The following is a 12,932-nucleotide window of genomic DNA, read 5'->3' on the forward strand; positions in this document are numbered from 1 at the left end:
AGGTTTGGCGATGACTCCTCATAATCCCAGCCCTCAGGAGGCTGAACAAGAGTTTAAGTCCAGCCTGGGCTACATGGTGAAACTCCCCTCAGAACAAAGAGCAGCAGTGTTAACAAAAATTCCCAATTGCTGGGAGCAACAGATGCTAGACAGTGAGCTATAGGCAGTTTTTAACCCCAGCACCTTAACAAATAACGCAGTTCACCACTTAGTTCGGGCTGCATTTATTTCAGCAGCCTTCCTGGGAAAACAAGCGTAAGGGCTTTGGAGTACCCAATCGTTGATGGCTCTCAAATCACGCGGGGGTTGCACAAAGCCTGTGTAACAATCTTGAAGAAAAATAAGGCTTATCTGGACCCAATGGACACTGCCCTGTGTATCCCTCCCTGGTCCTCACAGCCCACTGTCTCTGGCTTTAGAAAAGCAGGGCAGGGCTGGCAGGGACAAATGGCTCCGTGTTGTTGGACGGGAGGGAAGAGGACACAATGACTCTTACAGCCGTATAAGCAAGGGATTGTGTGAGCATAGAAAAGGGAACTAGCAGTAAGAGTCGAGCAGCTAACGCGCGTGTACACATGTGCGTACACATGTATGTACACACGCACACACAGCCTGAGTCACATAACAGGTGCTTACATGCTCTGAAAAGAACCGTTTGGAGAAGGAGGCTACAATCTTCCGGGCTTCTAAGCCAGCTTTCTGTCGAACTTTATATTCCTCTAACCAATTGACGTAGTCGGTGGGGCTGTAGTGCTTCATCAGGGAGGGCCACCTAGAAGGGGAGAAAACACCTTTCTCAGCGCAGCGGAGACTGCAGAACCTCTGACAGCGGAGAAGCCTGCCGGGAAGGGGAGCCGGCAGCGGCTCTAGTTGCAATCTCCATTGGGCATCCACGCACTCCCTCTCTACTCCATGCAGTGACCTTGGCTTGGTGACGGGAAGACAGTGTTTCCACCCCCACCCTCCCATTCCGTGGTGGACACAATCACGGCGATGATGCTAACGGTTTGCACTGATGGCGCGCCTCCTCAGCACCAGGCCCCGCAATCCGGGGCCGCATCTCATTAGATCCCCCACGCAGCAAAATAGGGGGAGGTGTCTGTCTAATCACGGAATGGAAGACCCAGGCTGCCGAGAAGGGAGGTGGACGGCACCCCTTCCACCCCCAAGGTCACGAGATGGGATGGCAGGTCCTATCCCGGCATCCCAGCCAGCCGGGAACGCACGCAATCCCGCCGGCACGTAAACATCCTGTGCCGAGCGGGCCACAAAAGATGCGCGTCGCGGAGCCGGGAGGCGCGGGAGGCCGCAGCCGCGGGGCCGAGCGGGAGGCCGGGTCGCGGGTGGCGGAGGCGACCCCATTGGGGCTCCGGAGGCCCCGGCCCAGGTCTTTGTCTGCGGCCGCGGGAAGCGGGGCCTGAGAGGGGGCGGCGCGAGGGCGGGAGGGTGGCGGGTGGAGCCCACGCCAGGCCCGGGCCCGAGGCGCTGCGGGAACGGAGCGGACGGCTCACCTCACCCGGAACTGCTCCTTCCACACCTGGCCGCTGCTCTGGCACACCTCGCGCAGGCGACGGCAGGTGCTGGACACGCGGCCGATGTCGAGCGCCGTGAGGGAGCCGCTGCAGAGGATGTACTCCAGCACCTCGCCCGGCAGTTGCACCAGGCAGCTGGGGCCCGCCGCCTCAGCTGCGGCCTCCTCGGTCAGCGCCGGCACCACCTCCATAGCGCTGTCCCCCGCTACCGCCGCCATCTTGTCCGCGTACCTGCGGGGCCGCTCCGCGGGCGCGCGCGCGCGGGCGCGATGAGGAGCTCACGAAACCCCGCCACGCCCACCCGGGGGCGTGCCTCAGTGGCGCCCCGCCCCACCACAGGCCAGGCTTGTTGGGATCAAGGCTGCGGAGAGGGCTCTCCTGGTCCTGATTATCCCAACAGTATTAGCATTAAAAAAAAAAAAAAATTAGGCTGGGTGCTCGTTCGGCTGCACATTTACGAAAACGGGATCGATACAGAAAGGATTAGCAGAACCCCTGCGCAAGGATGACTCGCAAATTCGTGAAGCGGTGTGGGGCAGGCCCTGGCGATGTACTCCTTTAATCCCAGCACACCCAAGGAGGCAGAGGCAGGTGGATCATCGAGTTCGAGGTCTGCCTGGTTTACAGAGCGAGTTCCAGGACAGCCAGGGGTGCACAGAGAAACCCTGTCTCGTAGATAAATAAATAAAGTTGGGAGCGGGTAGCCGGTGAGATGGTTCAGCAGGAAAGCTTACCGACCAGAGTTCCAATCCCAGAACCGGCATAGTGGGAGGAGGAACTGACTCAGGCGAGTTGTCCTCTGACCTCCACCTTCGCTTCATGACCTGAGTGTACAAACACACACAATAACTAAAAATTAAAGCCAGCCATGATGACTTACTCTGTAATCCCAGCTGAGGAGACTGAGGCCGGAGGATCAAGAATTGAGTTACAGTGTGAGACAGAGTCTCACGTAGTTCAGGATGCTTTTGAACGACTAAGAGTTGGAGCACGACCTTGAACGTCTGGTCCCCCTGCCTCCACCTCTTGGGTGGAACTCAGTGTTTTGTGCAGGTTAGGCATGCAATCTACTGAGCTACATCCCTAGTCCCCAATTTAAGCTGTCAAAAATGGTTATCTATTCTCTTGTGCCAAGCACTTTCTGGAAATAATTTGGCCTTCCCCAGGACTAACTCACTCTCAAGTGGGTGCTGGGTCAAGCATCCTATTTGCCTCTTGGGAAGTCCTATTTCTAGCCCTCTGGTGATGTGGAGAACAGTATTAACCCTGGATCTAAGTCCTTTTAGATTTTAGGCAGATCAAAGGATGGTGGGATGCATTCCTGTATGTGACTGTGTGACATTAGAGATTATGGTGTCCATTTTCAATTGTCTTCCACTCAACAATCCTTCATACTTGGGGCCATTTATGCCCTCACCGGCAAAACAATAATTACCATACACATACCCATTCTGCAGTTAAGAAAAGCAAGGTTTATAAACGTGAGTCCCTGGTTGTGTCCTGGGGACCAAAAATCTGGATTTGAACCTCCAAAGCAGGTTTTGTCCCCGGGTGTAAGTAGGTATTTTCAGGGCTTGCTTTTGCTTTGGGATTTTCTTAATGCATGTGTGTATGTGCGTGAAGGCTAGAGGAGAACCTCGGGTCTCATCTTTAGTAGCATCTTTTATTCACACTTCATTTTGTGCGCTCATGTGTGGGAGGTCCGTGCCTATGGAGGGCAGAGGACGGCTTGCAGGAGGAGCTGGCTCTGTCCTCCTGTCCTCCCACCATCCGGGTCCTAGGGATGGAACTCAGCTCATCTGGGTTAGCATCAAGCACCTTCACCTGCTGGGCAATCTCCATCCTTTGTGAAAATCAAGTGAAAAACACTGAGTTCAGTTCATTGTTAGATCCTGTCTACGGGAACACAGACAGCACAAAATCAGAGTCCTTGAATATCAAGAATGTGTCATCTGACTAGGGCTTACAAAAGCCACAGTAAAGAACTCCCCTCAGCTCAGATCTTCTGGGCTAGAACCTGCTGGGACGACTTGGTGGATCCCTCCAAACCAGCTATGGTTCTCTACTGTCCTTAGAAATAAATCTGAAATCCCTGACATTGTTACAGAGGAACAAATATCGCCTGTCCGTGGCTGAGGCCGTCCTCCCTCCTCCAGTCCAAGCAGAGCCCAGATAGCCATTATCTCCTTCCTCCCACTGGGATCCTCCTCCTGGGTACATCTCCTTGCTTGGGAAGTACTTTCAGTCTCGACTCCCTTTCCCGGCTGCTGACCCTCTGGCCTGGCTTCTCTGATCTCTGCCTTCCTCTCCTTGTCAATGTTTACACTCCCACAATCCCTTCCATTGTTCAGCATGCGTCTCCTTTCTGAGCTGAAGCCCCCTTCAGGACCAGAAGACTCTCTTCTGGATTCCAGCTTCTTTGGCAAAGACCTCACGTGTGGCAGATCCTTCGTAATTGTCTTCTATGAACTGAGTGATAGTTTTTACTGTCAAGTCTGTCACAGACTAGAATCACCTGTGAGGAGAATTTCTGTGAAGGACTCTCCATATTAGGTTAGCCCGTGGCATGACTTGAATAGAGAAGGGTTTGCCTTTTAAGTTAACTGGTGTGAGAAGACCCAGCCCACTGTGGGCAGTACCATTCCCAGGCAAGGTGTGTATGTGTGTGTGTGTGTGTGTGTGTGTGTGTGTGTGTGTCCTGAACTGTGCAAGAGTGGAGAAATCCAGCTGAGCACAGTGAGCACGTATGCATCCATTTCTCTCTGCTCTTGACCGTGGAGCTGTCTCAGATTCCTGCTGCTGTGACTTCCTTGTTCCCTGGAATTGTGGCTTAAACCCTTTATCCCCTGAGGTGCTTCTTAGTCACAGTATTTTATCAAAGCCGCAGAAACGAAACTAGTGCCGAAGGCACAGATCTAACCAGTTGTTGGGCTAGAAAAAGTTACCTAACCTTTGTGAGGCTCGGTTTTTCCCATCTGTAAAATGGGAAGAAGACCTTCCTTCCTACTGCGGCAGATGGGGTGTTAAGTGGGTAGATTCACATCAGTTGTGCAGTACTGCGTCCAGCCCAGCATGGTTGTGGTTGCAGGTGCTCGCATTTGAGGTAGGACAGAGGACCTCACTGTAGGTCCCACACTGCTGGAAGAGAAGCCAGCTGTACAGTCATAACGCACTTAGACTGGGGATACTTGGCTCCAGTCTGGACTCTCAAAGCCAAATGGCTTCCAAAGACCTCGTCTCTTTCTGGTCTCTGCTTCTGCCTGGTTCCCTCTGTGGTGCTGGACAGCTTTGATCCTAAGCTGTTGCAAGGCATCGCTGGTGGTGCTCAGACCTGGGCAAAACCATTTCCTACCATCCTGGGACTTGCTGGGAGCTGGGAGTTGCTGACCTCTGAGCTGGTCAGGAGTGTCCCTTCTGTGGGCAGCCGGCCTTCCACCACATCATGGATGAGCAGAGATCATCAAAGCTGATCATTGCAGAGATAGGATAAGAAACATCTGGCAGTCAGAATGCCCTTTACAAACGAAGAAGCCAGTTTTGTTATCGAACAAGCACTAGGCAGAATGAGCCACCATCACAGACGAGGTGATCACGAGGTGACAGAGTGGCAAGTGTACGACGGCAGGAGCAACCTCACTCTGCATACAGACAGCACCACCCACAGAGCACAGATTTTGTCTGCCAATTCCCACGGCTCACAACATCTTGCCCTTGGATAGAAGGCGTGGCCTCCTCCATCCTAAACTGGCTTAGTCATTTGGAACCCACCAAGCTGGCCAACTGCGCCGTTCATCAAGAGATAATAAAACGTTTCAAATCTTTATCACACAGGTGATTGCAGTTAGGAACAAAGAACCCAGCTAAACTCCCCCTGGTGACAGGGAGGCAGGGACAGGGGTCTTCCTTGATATTTACATTTTCAAAGAGATGTAAATATATTTGATGTAAATGTTTCCCAGGCCTGATAGAAAAAATAAAATCTAGGTAATGATTCTGGCCAATAATTTTTTTAGGCCTTGTAAAAAAAGATTGACAGAATGCTTTGAAGCCACAAGGAAAATGTGAATAATTCTTCTTTTTCTTCTTCTTCTTCTTCTTCTTCTTCTTCTTCTTCTTCTTCTTCTTCTTCTTCTTCTTCTCCTTCTCCTTCTCCTTCTCCTTCTCCTTCTCCTTCTCCTTCTCCTTCTCCTTCTCCTCCTTCTCCTTCTCCCTCTTCCGCTGTTGTTGCTGCTGCTGCAGCAAGGTGACCCCGAGGGTGGCATGTCTGGAAAAACCAGACACAAGAGGACAAATTCCAAAGGATTCCCTCATAGGAAACTTATAGGAAAGGTGAATTCATCAAACAGAATTAGGATTGAGGTGATTAAGGCCAAGGGGAAGGAGAAAAATGGGGGTTAGGTTTTTTTGAAAATTAAAATTTTATTATGTTATAGATATGGGTGTTTTTTCTGTTTACATGTATGTTTGTGTACCACGTGTGTACCTGGTATCCAGGCAGGACAGAGAGGTGGCAGATCTTCTGGAACTGGAGCTACAGATGACTGTGAGCTACATGGTGGGCACAGCCATCTCTTCTGACCGTTGGTCTACTTAATGAATGCTGACTTTCTAACTGAGGTGATAAGAAAATCTGGGCAGTGGACGTTTTTAATGTCATTGAACTGCAGTGGCAAAGAGGGCCATTGGTCTGCTTACTTCACCATGGTAAACAAAACAAAACAAAACAACAACAACAAAAAGCACTCATCCAAGTTTTCCTGGTCAAAAGGATAGAGGCTATATGTACAGACACATTTCACAAAGAAATGCTTTAAGATGTGAAGTTGGCCAGGTGGTGATGGCTCATACCTTTAATCCCAGCACTTGGGAGGCAGAGGCTGAGGCCAGCCTGGTCTACAAGAGCTAGTTCCAGGACAGGCTCCAAAGCTACAGAGAAACCCTGTCTTGAGAAAAAAAACAAAACAAAACAAAAGAAAAGAAGGAGGAGAAGGAGAGGGAGAAGGAGAAAGAAAAGATGAAGAAGAAGAAGAAGAAGAAGAAGAAGAAGAAGAAGAAGAAGAAGAAGAAGAAGAAGAAGAAGAAGAAGAAGAGAGACATGAGACTGTTAGCCTGGCAGTGGTGGCTCATGCCTTTAATCCTAGCACTCGGAAGGCAGAGGCAGGCAGATCTCTGTAAATTCGAGGCCAGTCTGGTCTACAGAGTGAGTTCCAGGACAACCAGAACTGTTATACAGAGAAACACCAAAACATCAAAAATATGAGGCCCTACACTGAAAAAAAAATGAAAAATGGTTCTCTCTCTGTCTCTCTCCCTCCCTCCCTCTCTCTGTGTCTCTGTGTCTCTGTCTCTGTCTCTCTCTCTTTCTCTCTCTCTCTCTCTCTCTCTCTCACACACACACACACACACACACACACACACACACACACACACGTGTGCCAGCACAGTCAGGACGACATAGAAAGAGCCTGTCTTGATCAATCAACCAACCAATCAATCAGTCATCAATCAATGCCACATACTAGTGTTCTGGCTAAGCTGTGCAGGTTCACGTCAACCATCCTGGTGAGGGAGGGGATATTGTAAAAAAAAAAAAAAAAAAAGAAAGAAAGAAAGAAAGAAGTCACTTGTGGTTCTCCCTTCCACTCATAGGCCTTAGAAACAATTGACCTCAATTAATTTAAATGACCCCCTCGCCCAGGAGCTCTGGAGCCAACCATGGAAGGAACCAAATCCACAGACAGGGATTTCACATAGTTCTGCCAGCTTTACAGAGCCCTTGTGGAGACAGGCTGGACCACATCTTGACCCAGACTGCTTCGATATAAATACCTCTTATTTATATGTTGGACAGGTCACAGTGCCTGTAGCTTTAGCGCCACGCCTGTTGCCCTCTGCACGCATGCACACATACCCACACACAGACATACACTTAGAAAATAAGTAAAATAAATAAACACATAAATAAACTAATCTCTCCTAAACACCATGCCAATTCCCAAGGTTGCACTGAGGGTCACTGGCCTATTTCCTTTTCCTCTTCCCAGTGCGGTCACACTGAATAAACCTCTTGTCTACGTTTTTTTCATGTGTTTTATGCACGAGTGCTCTGTTACACATATACCTACATGACAGAAGAGGGCACGGGATCCCATTACAGGTGTGTTGTACCCAGAGTCAGAGCCCCCAGAGACCACCAAGAGACCAGAGACGATGCAGAAGCAAAGAGTTTATTACTATTCCAGCATCCTGAGACTGACCATCCTATACAAAGGCAAGATGGCTGCGACCTCGAGAAGGAGGTGGGGGCTTCTTTTAAGCCTTTACAGAGGGGAGTGTCTAAGGAAGTTAGGTCATTTTAGATATCATTTAGATAGCAAGTGGAAATCATATTAGCATGTTGTAATTGCTAGGGCTAGTCAGGAGATAGTCAAGGGTACAGTTTTCCATTTTTGGGCAGGTCTGGACAAGTCTCAGGCCCTGTCCAAGAGCTGCTGTGGAGGTTGGCTCAGGCCCGGCCTGGCCTAGTACTGTATGTACCAGGCCTCCTCCTCACTGTTGGGGTGTCGGAGATTGATTGTCCTTTATTCGTGGATTTTCTTCAGAAGCTGCTAGTTCAGTCTCAGCAAACGGAAAGTGAGGCCTGATCTCTGAGGAGACTGAGCAGCCTGTTTATGGCATCTGCTCGGTCCTTTCAGATGGTTGTGAGCCACCACGTGGTTGCTGGGAATTGAACTCAGGACCTCTGGAAGAGCAGCCAATGCTCTTAACCACTGAGCCATCTCTCCAGCTCGCTTTCCTATGTTTTTCAATAGCCTGTCTTTTCAATTGGTGTGTTTGGGTCAAGTGGATGAGTCTTGCTTATTGGATTGCTAAGACCCAGGCTTTGACCTGTAAAGCTCTGGTAATAATATTTCCCACTCCACGTCTCGGTTAAAGGCACCCACACGAGCTAGAACTCTCAGGCCCCATCCTGTCTGCATGTCCCACTGGCCCCAGTGCCCCCTTGTTGTTAAGGAAAGGGAGCGTATTTCACTGGACTGTATGTGGGAGGGATCCCGGCTATCTTCAGCTGTGGGCTTGGATGCCCATCTTGCACACAAACTCCATAATCTGGGTAGAGAGAGGCTTGGAACACACCACAGAATCTTTCACAGTGTGCCTTGTTCTCAGCACAAATGCAGTTGGCCCTTGGTGGGCCCTACACAGTGAATTCAACCAGTCAGCAAAGCAACGGGGGATCAAAAATATTTTTAAAAAGTAATCCCCAGGAACTCATGGGGGCTGAAGTAGGACCACTGAGAGTTTGAAGTCAGCCTGGCTACAAGAAATTGTTTAAAAACAACGATACCGGGGCTGGAGAGATGGCTCAGTGGTTAAGAGCATTGCCTGCTCTTCCAAAGGTCCTGAGTTCAATTCCTGGCAACCACATGGTGGCTCACAACCATCTGTAATGAGGTGCCTTCTTCAGGCCAACAGAATATTGTATACATAATAAATAAATAAATATTTAAAAACAAAAAAAAACAAAAACAAAAAAAACAACGATACCAACGTCAGAAGGTGTTGGGATGTGGTGCAGAGGGTAGAGCATTTGCCCAGCATGCCCAAGGCCCCAGGTTCTATCTCCAGCAATGAGAAACAGTTGTAACGGTTTTACCTTTAATCTTAGCACTTGGAAGATTAGAAGTTCAAGGTTGTTTTTGGCTAAGTTGCGAGCTTGAGGCCAGCCTAAGCTACTCAAGACCCTGTGTGAAGAACAAAATGGGTCATTTGAAAACCGCATCTGTATTGTGCATGTATAGACTCTCATGGCTGTACCCAGAGCATACTGTAAAACCTATCCACCATTTGGTCTGTACTGTGTCTGACGGGCTGCCTATTGATAATCAGGCCCATGGAGGTTGTGTGCCTCTTTATAGAAAACGCATGCCACTTTATAGAAGGGGCCTGAGTCTGAGTGGACCACGACTGTTCAGTCACCAAACTCTGACAGCCACTGAGGAGTTTTATGAGGAGCGGTATACTTGCAAAGTGGTTGAGCATCCAGATGGTGTGTGTGTGTGGGGGGGGCGCTCTAGCCTCTCCAAGAACCAGATGCCTCTGTTTATTTATTTTATTTGTATTTGTATTTAATTTGACTTTCTGAGACAGAGTTTCACTGCCTTGGCTGCCCTGGAACTTTCTTTGTAGACTAGGCTGGCCTTGAACTCACAAGAGATCCGCCTGCCTCTGACTCCCTTGTGTTGGGATTAAAGGCGTCTGCCACCTCCACCAGGTGATATTTCTATTTATGACATAAAGAAGTGGGATTGAGGACTGGAGAGATGGCCCAGTGGTTAACAGAGCCTGCAGCTCCAATACCTAGGTTCAGTTCCCAGCACTTATGTCAGGATGCTCACAATGGCTGTCACCCAGCTCTGTGAATCTGATGCCTTCTCTGTTCTGGTCCTCAGAGGCACCTGTACGTATGTGGCATACACACAGACATGGATAGTCAGAAGAGGCTGACACACTAGGGAATGTGACCACACAGGAGACTCTTATGGGTCTGGGCAGTGGTAATTAATATTCATGGTTCTCCATTGGCTTTGTGCTGAACAGGTTGTAGGATTAGTGTGATCCAAGGGTATTATTTTGGGCTCTTGATATCAAAAGACTCACTTTTATCCCACACTCATGTGGGCCCGGGTGAAGAGGTGATGAGGTATTTAGTTAAAAATTCTTGTGTGGAATCCCAGCACTTGGGAGGCAGAGGCAGGCGGATCTCTGTGAGTTCGAGGCCAGCCTGGTCTACAGAATGAATTTCAGGTTAGGCTCTAAAGCTACAGAGGAATCCTGTCTCAAAAAACGAAAACAAAAAAATTCTTGTACCAAGTAGGGCTTGAGGGTTTGAAAGATCGTTCAGTGGCTAAGAACATGTACTTACTGGCCTTGTGGAAGGAAGGCTAGCCCAGCACCCATGTTAGGAGGCTTACAACCTCCTGTATTTCTCGCTCAGGGGAGTCTGGCGCCCTCTTCTGGTCTCCTCAAGTACCTGCACTCACAGGCTCATACCCACACTCCAACACCTCTCTTAAAACACACATACTTAAAAATAAAATAAATCTTAAAATTTTTGGACAGTATAGGGGGCACTGTGATCACATTCACCCCCAACTACCTACTTTCATCCCCCCACTCTTTCTAACCCCTTCCTACCAAGTAGTCCTGTCCCTTCCCTCCCCTCCCCTATCCTATCATTTCCTATCCTAACCTTCCCTCCCCTCCCCTTCCCTACCCTCATGACTTTTGCTTCTTTTCTCCACATCCCACGCAGGCAGCCACAGCTGCTATGTGTTCATGATGGCAGCAGCCATGGCCCCTCCAGAAGACAGTATCCCACGGTACTCCTCTCCCCATCCTCTGTTCCCAGCTGGATTTGAGGCCTGCTTCATGGGTTGGAATACATTCCTGACACCATAGAACTGGCCAAAAGTTGCCTATGTCTGGGAGGCCTAGGTTGGGGAAATCTGTCACCAGTGTTTTGTCAAATGGACATGTGGTTAAACCTCCTTCTAAATATTTATGTTTATATCATAAACCAGTGAAGCTTTTGACCTCTTTTGGCAGTGCATGGCAGAGAGTCAGAGTGGGGACTTGGGACTGGTCAGAAATGTTGAGTGTAAGTGATTTCTGAGTGCTTGGCTCTAAAGGAGTCAGCGACTTTGCAAACAGTGGCTGTCCTGTCTTTGAAAAGTCACCTAAACAACCGTTACTGAGCTGTTGCTATGAGAAGGGCAAGTCTGGAGACTAGCGACACAAAGTTCAGTTGTGTGACCTCCAAGCCCAGTGACTTTTAAAGCTAACTTAAGCAAGGGACTTCATAGTTCACAGAGTTTAGGGGTATATTCCAGGTGTGTCCTGTTCTATGAGAAACCATAGACTTGGGGTGTCTCAGGGAACCTCCCCTGTCACTTTCCTCTCCCATATTGAGAAACTACTGTGCGTGCACACACACACACACACAAACACACACACACACACCTGACTTTTTTTTTTTTTTCGGGGTCCAGCTCTTCTCCTGCCTAGGACCTTTGCTGACAATTGTTTTCCAGTAGAGCCTGCTCAGAGTGCAGGAACACACGCTCCATGACCTCAGACTGGATAAGCCCTTCTGCCTCATAGGCCCCTGCTCTTCACCTGCCCTACACCTCTAAGTGTGTGTGAAGTACATCATGTTGGTAAGCTGTCGTGTGCTGGTTGAGCCCACTGAGAAAGCTGGCCCTGGAAGCGGGGTCCCCTCCTCCACTTCAAGCAGGTCTTTGTCCAGTATCCTCCGAGGCCCCTTGTCTAGGGATGGGATCATCCTCTCCAGCTCAGTGACAGGGAGGGGAAAGAACAGCAAAAACAGGCCAAGAGGAGGAACACAGTGCCCTTGAGGCAATACTAGGAGCAAACGGACACGTGCGTATTTCCCACAGAGGTTACTATCGTTTATCTCATGATATAAAAACGCTGCAGCAGAGAAAGGCTGGAAGCTCAGCTGTGGACAGGAAGTTCCACTGGCTACCGCAGCTCACAGCCTCAACTTCCCCAGGGAATTTTGGCTTGATGTTTTGAGTGCCCGATCGGACGATATTTTGTTCCCTCTCTCTCATTATTCTTCGATTTTGGCCGTCTATCTAATCAGTTCATTCTCTCAAAACCCAAACCACTGCCCAGATAATAAAATAATCAATCAATCAATCAATCAGTGTTTGCTGGACAGATGGTGCAGCAGTTAACAGCACTGGCTGCTCATCCAGAGGATCTGGCTTCAACTCTCAGCAGCTACGTGGGTGACTCACAACTTCCTATAGCCATATGCCTATGGGCTCTGATGGATTCACAGGGCTTACCTAGGGAGTAAAGCAAGGCATTATGGGAAGGAGCATGAGCAGGCTTAGCTCAGCCACAAGGGAGGGTGTGCACCCAGCATGGCTGATGACCTCCCTATGGCCGTGTAGATGGAGCCCCTTCCGAAGGCTCCCCTGGCCTGTATACTCTAACTCCCTGCTTAGACTGTCTGCATTTAGGGTAGAATTGAACACACACTGCTGGGAGGAGTGTCTACAAATGGGAGTCCACCCGCTTCCCCTGTGACCTATGGGTGAAGGTCAACAGGTCCACCTGGGATGACTTTTGGTAAGAGGGCACAGCTGAACTCATGGCAATGGTGACTGTTAGGTTCCCAGGCTAGTCCTCTACAACACACACACACACACACACACACACACACATACAATCAAAATGAAAGCCTTTGAAAACGTTGGTCGAATGTTCTGCCGGGGGATGCGAGGATCTCCCCAGATTTAGAGATACAGAGTTGGTCCAGCCAGCCTCTCTGCTCCTTCATGGCTTGTCTGGCGCTCTCCCACCTTC

General features: G+C 49.5%; 1 protein-coding gene and 1 pseudogene across 2 annotated transcripts in view; one reads left to right on the forward strand and one right to left on the reverse strand.

Annotated features, from left to right (window-relative positions):
* The window catches only part of Fbxo21 (F-box protein 21), a 33,040-nt gene extending 31,257 nt beyond the window's left edge, over window positions 1–1,783 (reverse strand). For both annotated transcript variants that reach the window (XM_085681318.2, XM_085681311.2), the window contains exons 1-2: window positions 1,512–1,783; window positions 637–772 (exon numbers count right to left, since the gene is read on the reverse strand). In XM_085681318.2, coding sequence (XP_085537444.1) covers window positions 637–772; window positions 1,512–1,750 — 375 coding nt within the window. In that variant the 5' untranslated portion in view covers window positions 1,751–1,783. The remainder of the gene's footprint in view (window positions 1–636; window positions 773–1,511) is intronic.
* A 183-nt stretch (window positions 1,784–1,966) lies between these two features.
* Window positions 1,967–2,064, forward strand: LOC125393347 (U6 spliceosomal RNA; annotated as a pseudogene).
* The last annotated feature ends 10,868 nt before the right edge of the window (window positions 2,065–12,932 follow it).

This window comes from Myodes glareolus, chromosome 2, assembly GCF_982192425.1.
Source record: "Myodes glareolus chromosome 2, mMyoGla1.1, whole genome shotgun sequence".
NCBI lineage: Eukaryota > Metazoa > Chordata > Mammalia > Rodentia > Cricetidae > Myodes > Myodes glareolus.